At 34.8% G+C, this 15,849-nt stretch overlaps 2 protein-coding genes across 2 annotated transcripts; one reads left to right on the top strand and one right to left on the bottom strand.

Moving 5' to 3' along the window:
* The first annotated feature begins 6,886 nt into the window (after positions 1-6,886).
* Positions 6,887-8,413, top strand: LOC124540530 (facilitated trehalose transporter Tret1-like). Its single transcript, XM_047118179.1, has one exon. The coding sequence runs from the start codon at positions 6,902-6,904 to the stop codon at positions 8,066-8,068; it is 1,167 nt and encodes a 388-aa protein (XP_046974135.1). The 5' UTR covers positions 6,887-6,901; the 3' UTR covers positions 8,069-8,413.
* A 355-nt stretch (positions 8,414-8,768) lies between these two features.
* LOC124540531 (protein lethal(2)essential for life-like) lies at positions 8,769-9,540 on the bottom strand. The gene has a single exon (XM_047118180.1). It carries the CDS (start codon positions 9,473-9,475, stop codon positions 8,960-8,962), a length of 516 nt encoding a protein of 171 aa, XP_046974136.1. The 5' UTR covers positions 9,476-9,540; the 3' UTR covers positions 8,769-8,959.
* Positions 9,541-15,849: the final 6,309 nt, after the last annotated feature.

Below are 15,849 nucleotides of genomic sequence, written 5' to 3'. Positions count from 1 at the left end.
GTTGAATTGTGTAAATTGTTTCATTATTTTTGTTTTCGAAAAGATTTATTGCTTTCAAAGCTTAACAGAATAATCATGTAGTTTTGCATAACATTTTGCCACAATGTCAGATTTTTCAATTTATTTTAATACATCGTGATTAAGAGTCATTAAGGACATAGGCACCGAAAATGCTAGAGTTAAATTTTGTACAGTCCTGTTTGGCCCGTCATAACAATACAAATTAAAAATAGGTACATAGCATCTCATTAAAATTTCGAAAAAAAAAAGATTTTGTAAAATTTGAACGATATTTTTAAAATTAAGGCCGGGCAACACACCTGAAGCGTTGCAGATGTTCATGGGCGGTGGTCATCGCTTTCCAAGAGGTGAGCCTTCTGCTCGTTTGCCTCTTATGACATAAAAAAAGAATGATTCAAACAAAATCAATAAAAATATATTTCATCATATTATATTTGATGGTAAAAATAATCAAAAAATTCTAAAATAATGAGACTTCATATCTTATTTTTAAAATTTAAATGATTAAAAGTCAGGAAAAAGAAATAAACTATTTTGGTTCATGTCTTTGTTCAGAGGTAACCAACTTTCGAATCAATAACCCCTTTTTTAGTTATTAGTTTGTTGAAAAGCTTATTTTGGCTTCGATTTGTTACTATTTGTTGTAAATGGTTTATTACGATAAATCAATGTTCTATCGCTAAATGAGGTCTGTGTAACCTGATTATAACTTTAGGTCGCTCAAAAAAATAACCTTGGCTGTTATTTCTATTTGATACTTCATAGGTAAGAGTGGTTCTATCTAGATTTTTTACTATACTAAAAACTGATATCAGAATCAAATAGACACCTTGTATTACTTATTACATATTTAAAAGTACTTTAACGAAAAACAATTAAAAATTCCATCATTTCCTATAAATCATATGAAAATCGCATTTCAACTAGGGTGAAATTATTTAAAATCAAGTAAAGGACACACAGTACTTGATTTTAAATACCTATTGTTTGACGAAAATACTCCGAAAAATAATTTGGTATCTCCGTTTTTAATGGAGCGAAGAGCCAAAAGCCAAACAGTAAAAAGTAGAAGTAAAAAAGTAAAACAGGTTCCTTCGCCTTTTTTTTCTCGCTGGAAAAACGCCTTAGTCGATTCCGCAATATAAGTGTGCAGTTTGGGGGGGGGGGGGGGGTGATTATAATGGGAAGGAAGAGAACTTTGTTTTTGATGCATCCAGTTCATTCCATGTGCACTCTGCAGTGAATAACGGCCTGCCTATGATTATAAAACATCAAATTACTAATAGTCCTACCTATCAAATAAAATAATTATGTATGTAGGAACCTTATCACAAAATTAATTTAAATAATGGTTAAATACCAATTACTTTTAATAATAGAACATTTGTTTTATACTACCTATTTATAATATCTTATTTATAATATAACAATGAAATAGTAGTACTAGTAAGGACTATTATATATTATTATAATATTACATTCTTGCCACCATTCCACGCGGTCAAGATTCATACAGTAAATAGTTTTAGTTCATATTTGTATATATTTAAGCATTTAATGTTGTTAATTCTTATGTTAATAAATTAATGTAAGGACCACGTCATATTACGTACCATGGCAAAATGTTACAATATAATCTGCAAATCTATACAGTATACCGATCAACCTCATCGGACATATCCGATTACTAATATTTAACCGTTTGGTTTGTACCCGAAATCGCGGTAAAACTTTAGTCGTATTACTTTCCATAATAGGTACAACAACAACAATAGCCTGTAAATTTTAGGTAAATTTTAGACCTCCTAGCCTTAACTCAACAGTGGGAGGAGAAGGTTTTGCAACGTATTCCACCACGCTGTTCCAATGCGGGATGGTGGTATACAGATGTGGTAGAATTTCTATGAAATTAAACACATGCAGGTTTCCTCATGATGTTTTCCTTCACCGCCGAGCACGTGAATTAAATAAAATAAATTATAATTCATTTTATAATTTAATTTATATTGATGCTTGCGTGGGTTTGAACTCGCAATCATCGGTTAAGATTCACGTGTTCTAACCACTGGGCCATCTCGGCTCAATAGTATAACAATAGGTAATTTAATTCGTTTCTGGCTAACGCCTCTTATTTTGCGGAAAAAGCTCGAAGGATAAAATATACTACACGTCTTCTCCGTAAAATACAATGTTACTTTTCCGATTGATGATTATCGATGGATTCTTTCTCCGTCAGTCTAACAGAAGTTGAAATGTAAACACAAAATAATCGCATTAAATGTCTCAGCGCTCCTAATATATATATTTATACCTAACCTATATAGCGATAAATGTTAAAAATTCTCACTTAAAAGATAGTTATTTAAATTTTACCAGTTGTACTTTATTCGTCAGTGAAATGCGACGTATACTTTATTCGTAAAATATCAAAGTGTTTTTTATTTGAAAATGAGAACTATTTTTAATTCCTGCGTCTTAAGACAGGTGATTTTTTATTTTGCTTTGGACGTATATCGCATCTTTTAAGTTTATGTTACACTAACAGGATTAATAAAAAGAGAATTCTATACATTTTATTGTATTGTATACAACCTACCTTACTAGCGACCCGTTCCGGCTTCGCAAGTTAAATATGCTGACTATGTAGTGATATTTGAAATTATAATTATCCAATAGTAGTTGATGCCCGCATATTAGGTCCTCTATGCTTTGTTGGGTTTACCCCACAAGGGGTATGCAAAATATAATGATTATCAAGTGATTAGTGAAAACTAACTTTATGTGCTTCGCTTGTATATTTTTAGGATTTTTCAACAGAACCGTGTATTCTTCCTGACCGCGAAAAAATAGTTAGTAGGTGGTATTCTATGTGATACCGGTGTTTAATGCGGTTTTAATACGAATGATATTAATAGGCAAAAGCTACAAGAGGCTTAAGAAGCTACTTCTCAAAAAATAATAGTAATTGTAAACTAATTTATCGATACGAAAAACGAAATCTCTAAAACTTTTTCTAGCATTTGTCATACTATCGCAATCGAATCGAAATAGTGTCGTTGCCGTTCAAGCTTTTCCAATTCAACTTCCTATCCAGTTGCGGTTCAATCGTAATATAAGCTGGATTGTTTTGTAACCGACTTAAATAATATAGTTTCGCAATCTTTTGGTTTCATTTCATTGTAAACTGCAAGTCACTCGTCTTAAAACAAAAATAAACTTTATTTAAATGTTTTTTTATTGTCAAATAATATACATGTGTTCAGTAGTAATTGGAGTTTTGCGTTAGTAATTTACTTTAATTTTGTTTATGTTTTATTTTTATTTTTTATATACAGCAGTAGTTACGCTCTTTCGCCGGCCAGTAGCTTTTTTCCGCTCTCTAAAATGAATTTGTTAGGAAATTGCAATCAAGAATCCTCTTTATATTTCTGCAGATGTTATTTTAACTCATTCGTTATTTTACAATAACCAAATCCGATTTTTAATGTGCAACTATTAACCTATAATTTGGGGCAAAAATCAGCTTACGCTGTTTCCATATAAGATTTTATTTTTGTGAGGGAAATCCTACTTATTTTATTTAGCATGTCAAAAAGTAATACAAGTATTGGTGTGTTTTTTATAAATAATGACGTTTGCGATAAAAACTGGTCAGATTATAATACCATGTTTTGTTGGCTGATTATGCTATAACCAGTATATGCACTAGGGATATAACATTTTAATTCTAAGGAATTAGAATAAGGAATTAAAATGTTATAATGGTTATCTGGCCTAAGGGCAATTGGCACTTCGGCGACGTAAGCTATGATTAATATGTCTTACATTAAAATTATCTATGGGCGGTAAGGACCAGTTACCCATCGATATTTTTGTAAAACCTTTTATTTAATTTGCAATGATTACAGATAGTTGAATCTTGCAAGCTATATTAGAATGATTTCCTATTATTAAAGTTATTCATTTCGGGATATTTACCATGTTTTTTATTACGAGTCACGAGACTCGTGAACAAGAAATTCGTAGATAATGTCGAAATATCGAGCTCCACCGAACAAAAATAAAAAACATGGTAAATATCCTGAAATGAATAACTTTAAGGATTTCTTATTATCCTAAAAATCTAGATCTTAATAATTTCGTTCAGTTCTGATGATAATACTATAACGATTAAAAACTTATCCTGATTCGATATCGTTGAGTAATTCCTTCCTTTGGACCCAATACAGGAATTGGTTCGAGGCAATAGTATTCCTCGACAGTAAACTTACATATATGAACAAGATTTTTTCAAAGATTTTACTTGGTGGCAGGACCTTGTGCAAGCCCGTTTGGGTATGTACCACCCACTCATCAGTTATTCTACCGCCAAATAACAGTTCTCAGTATTGTTGTGTTCCGGTTTGAAAGGTGAGTGAACCAGTGTAACTACAGGCACAAGGGACATAATATCTTGGTACCCAAGATTGGTGGCATATTGACGATGTAAGGAATAGTTAATATTTCTTACAGCGTCATTATCTATGAGTGATGGTGATCACTTACCATCAGCTGGCCCATACGCTCGTCTGCCAACCTATACCATAAAAAAAAACATTTTTCTATGCTATTTTAAGTTCATCAGTTCAGATTTATCCACTACTTAATATATTTATGTACATTTATTTCTATCCATATATCTTGTAATAGTTGTGGGAAAGTTTGCTTAGAAAGCCGAGAGTCTGACAAGTTTTTTTCCGTCTAGATTGATATTACAACGTAAACCGGTATATTGTGTATAAAAATAATCAATAAAAGGAGAAATATAGGACGAGAAAATATTCTAATTGTCTTTGTCGCAAGTGAAACAACAAATTTATTTTATACCGGTAATAGATGGCTTTGGAAGTATATATAGTATATAGCCTGTAAAGGAAAAATACACTTTTATAAGATCACTTCGTTGTCCGTTTGTCTGTCTGTTTATATGCTAAGAACCTTTTTCTTAAGAACGAGCTGATGAAAAGACAAAGAAAGAGTATACAGATAATTGTAATTAATATTGAATATTTGTTTTGGATTTAAAACTAATTAATTTTTTTTGCTACTTATGTACGCAACATTAAATTTTTAAAATGACTTGTGTATTAACTTTTCTTTGCTTTTGTTTTACATTGTCATCAATTTACGTTTTTTTTTTTTTTTTTTTTTTTCAATTTATAAATCTGATTTGCCACCAAGGCACCAACCGTGGTGACTAAGATGTCATGCCTCGTTATCCCTCCTCGATGACCAAACGGTTTGGTCACACGTTAAAGATAGAAGAGTACCTTAATTATTTTTTAAATAAATGTAACCTAAAACCATTTTTCTGAGTTGTCTAAGTTGTGTCTGACAATTGTTTGTCATTTAACTTCTAATTCTTTTCACATAAAATGGAACATCTAAACAAAAAAGCAAAAAAAAATTATAAATTAATTTGTAAGTGAACCGATCCAATAAAGTTGAATATTGACATTCAGTAATATTTACTCTTATATAACCTTACAATTCGTGTGGGATTGTAAGGTTATATAAGACACCACACTACGAGAGTTTGGTCAAATTTAATAGGTTTATATTTCAGTTGTCAGCCATCACAGCTTCAGGATGGCTCTCAGTAACTGCTGGCTTCGCTTATGGCTTCAGTGCAGTCCTCCTCCCAGACCTTAAGGAGGATGAAAGTTTTCCTTATGATGATAATCTTGCTTCTTGGATAGGTGAGTAAAGTTCTCTAAGTTTTCATTAATCTGCTAAATTATATTTGTGTATTTGTTTTCGCTATATTTATATCTTTTTCTATTCATTTATTTCCTTATACTGAAACAAAATCTAGAACGCACCCTATTGGTCCCATTCCTTTTTATGATACACCCAACGACGTATCTGATGACATTTAATTATATTATGTATTTTATACTTTAATTGATTTGAATAGCTCAACGCGATATACAGTTGCAGCGGGAAATGCACAGGTTACTGTTGTTGTTGTTGAGCTACAGACTTTAACAAATTGAAAAGCTTTTAAAATCAACCATTACTTTAATAAGTAATATAACACAACTGCATTATAACGAGATAACCTACATTTGCAATGGAAAAACATACCGGTACACCATAAACACAATATTGCTGAATTGTGATATGCTAATGTGGTACCGCGATGGGTAAGAAACACGAACATGCCTGACTATAAATTCTATTTAATACATGTATAATACTTAGAACATATCAAGTGTAAATAAAAATCGCATGATCAAACGAAGAAGGCACAGCTGAATTGACATCTGTTTTACATTAAGAAATCGGTAAAGGAAAATATTCTGAGTCTACGTGCATTGGACGTAATCTATTAAGTATGGGCCAAACTACATCAGGCCAACGTGTTCCAAGAAATCTCTCTACAAGAAAATCCAAATCAGAATACACTTTATTCAAGTAACCTTTTACTAGCACTTTGAAATCGTCATTTAAAACCTATTTTAAGTGAAGCTACCACCAGTTCAGAAAGTAGATTCTACCGAGAAGTACCGACAAGAAACTCTTTTTCAACATTTAAAAATGCAGTCATTTTAGTTAATTACAATTACATATGTATGTAATTTATCCTGCCTGGAAGTCCACAAGTATTAATTCCACGCTTTTTTATCGTCTACATTATCTTGAACTGAATAATTTGCCTTATTTACCAATGTATTTTTTACAAATCATTTAAATTTATGAAACGGCAAAGTTAAGAGGAAGCCTTTGTCCCACAGTGGCACACTTACAGGTCGATTCCTTACTTTGACTTTATCATACAATATATATAGAGTCTAATTAAACTTCATCTCTCTTTTCAGCTTCAATTACTCCACTATCAATGATCATCAGCTGTGTCTGTGCGGGATCATTTATCGACAGATTTGGAAGAAAATTTGGCCATATTATACTCAGTGCGCTATCAATATTTAGTTGGTTGATAATAGCATTTGCCACCAACATAACTCTTTTACTCATCGGAAGATTTGTTTCTGGTTTTGCCGTTGGATCAAATAGACCAGTGACTTTGGTATACACTGGTGAAATCACGTCACCAAAATACAGATCTTTTTCTTTATTATGTCCATCACTCTCACTCTCAATGGGCATCCTTCTGAGTCATATAATTGGTGGATTTATCTCATGGAGAACTAGCAGTTTTATATATGTCGCAATTAATTTTTTATGTTTAATTTCTTTGTTTTTCTTAAAAGAAACTCCTTTGTGGTTGATATCGAAGGGAAAGATCGATAAAGGCATTAAATCATTCATTTGGTTCAGAGGAAGAGGTGCTGAAGAAGAGGCAGAACTGAAATTAGTTTTGCAAAGGCAGAATGAAAAAACAGACAAGTATTTGATGAAGGATATTTTTAGTGTATCATTTATTAAGCCGTTTTGTACAGCAATACTATTAGCCATAGTTACACAATTCAATGGTGTGAATTCAATTACATTTTACGCCAAGGAAATACTTGGAAATACTGTTAATGGTGAAATCGATCCATTTATATTGATGATAATGTTCGATATGATCAGGCTTTTGACTTTTATTCTGATTTTTTGTTGTAACAAATTCATACCACGTAAGATTTTATTTTTATCTGTTAATTTCTGTTGCTGTATTTCGTTATTTGGTCTAGTTGCTTTCCTATCTCTCATGGACGTTTCGGAATATTCGTGGTTAGCAGTGACACTCATTATATTATATACAGTCTTCGGTTCAAGCATTGTGGTTCTAGCTTGGACGTTTATACCAGAATTGTTTTCTAATAATTTAAGAGGATTAGGATCGGGACTATCAGCTTCTATATCATTCTTACTTCTTTTTGTTTGTGTGAAAGTGTCTCCAGGTTTCATAGCTACTTACGGTGAAATTTACATGTACGCTTGTTTTGGGGGGATCACAATTGTAACAACTATTATATTGTGTTTTCTTTTACCTGAAACAAATGGCCGAACGCTGCAAGATATAGAGGATGCTTACAAAAATAATAATACTATTGTTTAATAATAATTGTAGATTAAAGAAATAAATACAATCTGTTAAGATTTATGTTTTATTTAACAAATAAACGCTCATTAAGTTAAATTATATGCAACAAAATGTACTAGTGCTGAGAGACATTCTGATTTACCTACCTTTAAATAAAACTTCTATTAATAACTCAAACACTATTTTTAATCGAATATAACATTCATTAGGTATGAATCAATGTTTCTCTAATGCCCTTTTTAAAGTCTACCTATTCAGTTATATATTAATTTGATTGATCTCTCATTGTTTGTTGTTATACTGTTTAATTTTTTTTATCGTTTGTTACCTATGACAGTATTATAAATAGGTACAATTTATTTGTTTATATGTGAGCGACAAACTCCGGAACTAATCTTCTAATCTAGTATATAATAGTAGTATCTACTAATCTAAAATAAATTCAACTGGTAAAAGCTGCATAATATTTGAATTATATTTGAATCATATCGTTTTATTCATTAATAATTATTAGCACCCGTGCGAAACAGGATACGTAGCTAGTTAATGTAATATGGCCGATATTACTCTTAAAACTTTAGGAATACATACAATATACAATAATCATAAATTATGATGGGAATACGAAGAGTAATATCAAACAACGCTCAGGCTCAAAAACTAAAATGTTTAAAAACTCAAATAAAAATAAGATAGAAAATAAACTAGAAAAAAATACTTTAAATAATACTTGTACTATATTATATATTTAACATCACTTGGATTATGAAAGTATTGGCCGAACAAATAAACAATAATAACAAAATAATTTCAACAATTTCAATAATTTAAAAATCTTGATTCACAGTCTTATTAGTCAGTCATTTTATAAATAAATTCACTAAAACTATCGACGCATTAAAATTTTCACTTTTCGATAATTTGCTCTTTTAATGAATCGTCTTTCGCTTCTTTCCGGACCGGACCAGTGTGTGTAATGGGTACATTCCTTTCACCTTGTAAGGTATCCTTCCTTGAAGCCAAAACAGTCAACACACCATCAGATGACAGTCTAGATTCGATCGCATCGGAATCCGTATCCTCTGGAATCTTGAAACGCCTTACGAATTGCCTGGAAATAAATCCGTGCTCATCTTGTTTCTCTTCATGCTTTCCTTCCACGACTATAAAACCATTGACAGTCTTCACAGTTATTTCACTTGGTGCAAAATGCTGTACGTCGACATTGATTTGCCATTTATCTTTTTCAAGTTTGATCGAGGAACCTGCGTCCTTTGGCCACCAAACTGGGTATCGAGGCACAATCGGAGTCGACGCAGTGAAGAGGTCCTCTGGCGACAATGTGAGGCCGAAGTTTTGATCTGGGAGACGCCTGGGCCATCGTGGCATGTCGTAGTTGAAAAGGAAAGGTGCAAAAGACATTTTAGGTTTTTCTACTTCTCAATATGTTGCACTGACCGCGAACGTATTCGATATGAAGCTGTTTGCTCAAAGCACATCTATTTATATAAGCAATGACGCCATATGTACTTGTACTAGCGTACGTGTTCCCAGGAATATTCTAGGTGCAATCGAAATTGTAGATAAATTGTTTAAATGACTAGTTTACGAATGAAACACCCCATAAATAAGAAATATATTTTTATTACTCATCATTGGTATAAATAGAAGTGTATTTTTATCTTACTTTGGGTTTGTTTGTCAACAAGATAAAAATAAACTTTGGCATCGCCCACCTTAATTCAGAGATTCAATATCATGTATTTTAGACTGAGCATTTTCTGGAACGTATATAGGATGATTTCGTAATGGCATGACTAACGGCATTTCTTATCTGACGGCGAGGTGATAACAGGTTTGTCTTCCATTAAACTCGACGGTTCAGCATTTTCCGACGTGTAACAAATCGGTACAACGGTTTCACATGGTAAATTAATGTCACAGAGATTCCTTGGAGCTGTTATTGTTAAGAAACCGTCTTTAGATAATTCCGATTTGACTTTCTGGGGATTGCAGCCTTCGGGAAGTTTAAACTTGCGGACGAACTGACGGACAATGCAACCTTTTTTCGTCTTCCTTTCCTGTTTCCCTTCAATGATTACGTATTCTGAACGCGCTTTCACTCGTATTTCGTCCTTTGTAAACTGGTGCACGTCTATGCATATCTGGAACTTATCTTTGCCTATTTTTATGGTCGGCCGTATGTTTCTTGTTTGTTTAATGAGTGAAAATAGTTTTGGACGCAGATTTAGATTTAGCAGAGGACATAGAATCATTATGTTTCTTATTTAACGTTCCTTTTTACGAGCTATTTAGTATTTGATTTCAATGATTTTAAACGTTTTAATAAAGATTAGCAATATGTTGTCATATTGACAAAGTTGTCAATCAAATGTTAAAAATATAGTGTAATGCGGTAAAATACAAAAGAGGTTATATATATCAATTTAATCCTACATTTCAATAAATAAATGTGATAACTGTATTAAAATTAATACTCTTGCGGCTGAATACTGAAACGTCACTTAAATTTATTTAAGATCAACTCAACTATTTGAGAAGTCGTTAAATTAAAATTTCGCATACCCTAAGAGTACTGCTACTTAAATTTAGGTGGTACTCAAAGTTAGGGTCAACTGAGTGATTGATTTGAGTGACGTTTCTTTTTCATTTCAAATTATTTGAAATTCACCACTATTCACACACCTATTTATTATACACCTATTCGTTTTCAAGCCATGATAGAAATGATGCGTTGATAAATAAATAACTATATGTACATATTTATATTTAATAGTATTTTTCGTTTCACCTTCATTAGCGTATTATGCGTTCCGTTCGACGTCCGAAGTCCCTTATGAGAGTACATCGATTCCTTTACCTCACCTGGTCGCTAGATGTCGCTACTTCCGCTACCTAAGTGCTCCTCCTACAGCGTCACCTACAGCGTCTCCTACCGTTTCCGCCCGCCTCTAGACCAACTTCTAACTACAAGCCGCCATCTTCGTCATTGTTGCGTCGTTTTTCGAACCGAGCACATGGTCGTTACGAAAAATCTACATTTATTATAGAATAATTTTGTCGCAAATTTTATAGTAATAATTAGCTTTCGAGAGTTAAGTAGAAAGTTAGTTTTTGATCTAATTAGTTTGTCTTCCGTTACCTTTAAACATCATGAGTGATAAAGTGGTTGTCGGACCTAATCCAAGTGATAGTGATAGTTCTTCGGTTTGTTTATCGGAGCAAGAAGGGCCACCAAGGAAACGCCAAAGGCGTGACAGTGCACGGGATCTAGAAGAAAGGTTTGACATACTGTCTCAACAATTGGTGAGTCATTTAAATAATATAATTACGGCCAAGTTCGTTACATCTACGGAGGCACCATTGTCAATCGAGAAAATGCCCTTATCTAATAGCATGCCACATACTTCAGTTCTGATAGATCCAATTTCCAATGAACAGTTTTTAAATGCACCTAAATTAGATGCGGGTAGTATTGTCAACTTGGACGTTTCGGTCAAAGAACCAACCGTACCAAAAGCAAATGAGTGACGTGTTGAAAAAATTAAGCTTATGCAAAGGTTTGAATCATCCGATTGGAACGCGGTTCGGTATACAGACGTCCAGAAAAAGTACGCGGCTTTTCCGGCTTTTACCGAATTACGAGTAAATGAGGAGCTGCGACGTCTGGAAGATCCTTTTGCCCCATTACGTTGGTTCCAAATGGAACGTACTTTTGCTGCATTATCCAATGCATTTTTGGCCCAAAATGAAGCCGTAAACTCTGCTTTACAAAACCTAGTTAAATGGTCGGCTTCTAAGTATGTTCAGCTTAACGCGTCCGCTATTTACGAAAAGTTAAGCCAGTTATTTGGTAACGATTCTGAATATAAGACTGTATCTCACGATATACTACAGATGATTTGCGGGAAACGAGCTGAAGTTTTAGAATTGCGCCGTAGGGATATTGTGAAAAAATTAAAAGATAAATATATGAGAGAGGATCTAAGTAGAATTCCGCCGTCTTGCGAGTACATGTTTGACCCCGGTCAGTTGTCAACTTATTTACAAAAAGTTGGTGGAGTAGATAGATTACAAAAACAGATCCCATCTTCTACCCGCACCTGTGCTAAATCTCCAGAGGCCTTTACCTCCTCTGCGAACGCAAAGTCCTTTCGAAGTCAATCGAATAACAATTATAAACCCAAACGTGCTGAAAACAAAAATTCCGAACGTCTCATTCACAATAACTCGTTGGCCAAGAAGAGAGGGGGAGGGAGAAAATATAAAACAGAGAGTAGAAAATAGTCATATAAAAATAAATGACTGGAAAGGCTTTTCCGGCGGCTGTCTGAGACGTTGTCAAAACACTATTTTCAATCCACCAAAATCAATATGGAATTTGATAACAGGTCTCAGAATACCATTCAACAAGATACCGCCATTAGTTCTCCCAACAGTAGATGTTTTAATAAAGTATCAAACTCCAACTTCACGGTTGATGTCAACCGAGATTCAAAACTTGATTCAGTTAAAAGTGTTAGAGCCTGCCCCTTTGACACCGTCTTTTATATCGCCTCTATTCATAATTCCGAAACCCAACGGAAAAAAATCGTACTATTTTAAACCTCAAGGCATTAAATCAATATATGATCAAGTGCCAAATTTTCTACAACACGGAGATTGGATGGTGAAACTGGACTTAAGTCAAGCTTATTGCCACCTGCCAGTATGGGATCGACACAGAAGGTTTCTCCGAATCAGCTATCAAGGTCAACTTCTACAGATGACGTGTCTGCCGTTCGGCCTAGCAGCAGCGCCACGGATTTTCGCCACCGTAACAAACTGGACCGCAGAAATACTTCGCAAAAAAGGACTGAGGTTGGTGGTTTATTTAGACGATTACCTGATAATACATCAAGACAGAAATACACTAACAGCACAGATAGAAATTGCAATACAGTTTTTGACCAGCCTGGGTTGGTGTATCAATATGGAAAAATCGGTAACAACACCAACGAGGTTAATCGATTTTTTGGGAGTCACATGGGACACCAAATTCAATACGAAGTTCCTACCCTCATACAAGATACAACGAATTCGTCATCTCTTGCGAGTTCAACTCGAAGCAGGCAGTTGGAACCTAAAACAGGCGCAACGTCTATTAGGTCATCTCAACTTTGCAACCTTCATCACCCACCGGGGAAGGTTGCATTGCCGTTTACTGCAGCGACACAGCAACAAACTCAGGAAGTTTCCACGAATGCAGATTCAGTATCCAGAAGAGGTGCGTACAGAACTAAGGTGATGGATAAAAAAATCAGTCAGAAGTCAGCGATTCATCTCCAAAGAATGCCGACGAACCACGTCATTACCGACGCGTCGGACATTCAATGGGGAGCACTGGTCAACAACGATACGATAAAAGGTCAATGGGAGAAACACCAAGAAAAATGGCATTGCAATCTGAAGGAAATGTTTGCTGTCATAGCTGCTATATCAGCCAAAGCAATGGAGCTCCAGGATTCTACAGTGATTGAACAAGATCACGTCCATTACTAGATCTGACCCAACAGCTGATGGAACTGGTAGATCCTCAACATTGTGCTGCGGCCTCACCACCTACCAGGTTTGCGCAACACCGAAGCCGATCACCTCTCACGAGATCGCGCCCCGGCCGAGTGGCATCTCAGAGGCGAGGAAACATCGATACTGTTCGACATGTGGGGCACGCCAGATCTAGACCTCTTTGCGTCACGGACAGCACAGGTCGTAGCAAACTATGTTTCGCGAGACTTATCAGACTCGAACGCTTACTTTCACGACGCCTTCAGCAGATCCTAGCATTATCGTCTTGCATGGCTGTTCCCGCCGCCCAGCCTAATACCCAGGGTACTGGATCACCTAAATTTAGCCTCAGGTCAGTACATTCTAGTAGCACCCAGGTGGACGAAGCCTTTTTGGAGGCCAGACCTGAAGAATCGTGCTCAGAAACGTCCCGTGAAAATCAGAAATCTGGAGAAGACGCTGGTGGACACAGCGACAATGCTACCGCCAGCACAAGTCAGCAAGTTACACCTGGAAGCCTGGCTCATTTCGGGTGGGATGCCCTGACGGATACAAGTACAGTGTACACCACAAGATAAACAGTTATTGTCATCATGTTGGAGGCAGTCTACAATAAAGACTTATGCCCCTATTTGGAGTAGATGGGTGAAGTTTTGTCAACAAAATAGCTTTAATTTTCGTTTACCGAAACCAGTCAATGTAGCTAGGTATCTCGGTTATCTATTTTTGAATTATGGTCTCTCTTACAGAACGATTCTTGTGCATAAATCGGTTATTGCATCAGTTTGCGAAACGATATCAGATGTTAAAATTACTGCGAATCCAATAGTAAAACACATACTAAAAGCTATTTCCTTGGCAAGACCGGCTCCTTCTCGATTACCGATTTGGGATGCAAGGATTTTGATTAGATTCTTAAAGAGTTATAATATAAATTTAAATAGTTTATATCAAGTATCTAGACACACAGCTGCCATTTTACTTTTATCTTCGGGCCGCAGAGTCCATGATCTTACTCTTTTACATATTGATAGTCGACATTTTGTAGATAACACAGATTCTATTACCTTGCACCCAGCTTTTGGGTCGAAAACTGATTCATTCTCATATAAACAATCCAGCTGGACGTTTTTGACCGCACCGGATAAAAGCATAGATGCAGTATATTGGCTACGTACCCTAGTAAATTTGACGCGAGGGACCCGCGGAAATATTACTAATCTATTCTTAGCAACTAGAAATCCTACAAGGCCAGCCACTGCAGCTATGATTGGTGGTTGGATAAAGAGGTTTTTAGGTGATGCCGGTATTCAGGCGTCAGCTGGAAGCTGTAGGTCTGCAGTATCATCTTTGAATTGGGTTGAAAATTACCATATTAATGATATCATAGCTAAGGCTAATTGGCAGAATGAATGTACTTTTAAAAAGTTTTATCTGAAACCGATCAATAATTCTAATATTGAAATTAGGTCAGAAAAATCTCTATCACAATATTTTCAACCTGATTCATAATACTTAAAGTAATTTGATTTATAATTAGTATCTTTATCAATGTGCATTTAAATTTACATTATATGTTCAATCACATTGTTGCGTTTTTATTTTAATATTGTAAACAAAAAACTACAAGCCACCAGGAGATAACAAACACTCTCTCATAAGGGACTTTGGACGTCGAACGGAACGCATAATATAAAAATTTTACCTTCCAATAAAATTTATATTATGCTTCCAATGACGTCCGAAGTCCCAGTAATGTCTTCCTGGTGATATACCATTATGAGAAGTACAATGACGAAGATGGCGGCTTGTAGTTAGAAGATGATCTAGAGGCAGGCGGAAACGGTAGGAGGCGCTGTAGGTGACGCTGTAGGAGGAGCACTTAGGTAGCGGAAGTAGCGACATCTAGCGACCAGGTGAGGTAAAGGAATCGATGTACTCTCATAAGGGACTTCGGACGTCATTGGAAGCATAATACAAATTTTATTGGAAGTTAAAATTTTTATATTATTAACATGTTGCTCAATCGATGATAAACTAATATTCGAAATTCGAATTTGAAAAAGTAATTGATAATACAAATATTCTTATATCAAGATTTTTATGTACAAGTATCTAATTAGAGGCGGATTTACAAATCTGACGCTAGTAACATTTAAATTTTTGCAGCCCCTACGTTTTTTTGCAACATTTATGACTGGTGTACTTATCGTCCTCGTTACATCGGT

Source organism: Vanessa cardui, chromosome 25 (assembly GCF_905220365.1).
Source record: "Vanessa cardui chromosome 25, ilVanCard2.1, whole genome shotgun sequence".
Lineage (NCBI taxonomy): Eukaryota > Metazoa > Arthropoda > Insecta > Lepidoptera > Nymphalidae > Vanessa > Vanessa cardui.
The sequence above is the reverse complement of the archived record's forward strand: the minus strand, read 5'-3'. Positions and strand labels throughout refer to the sequence as shown.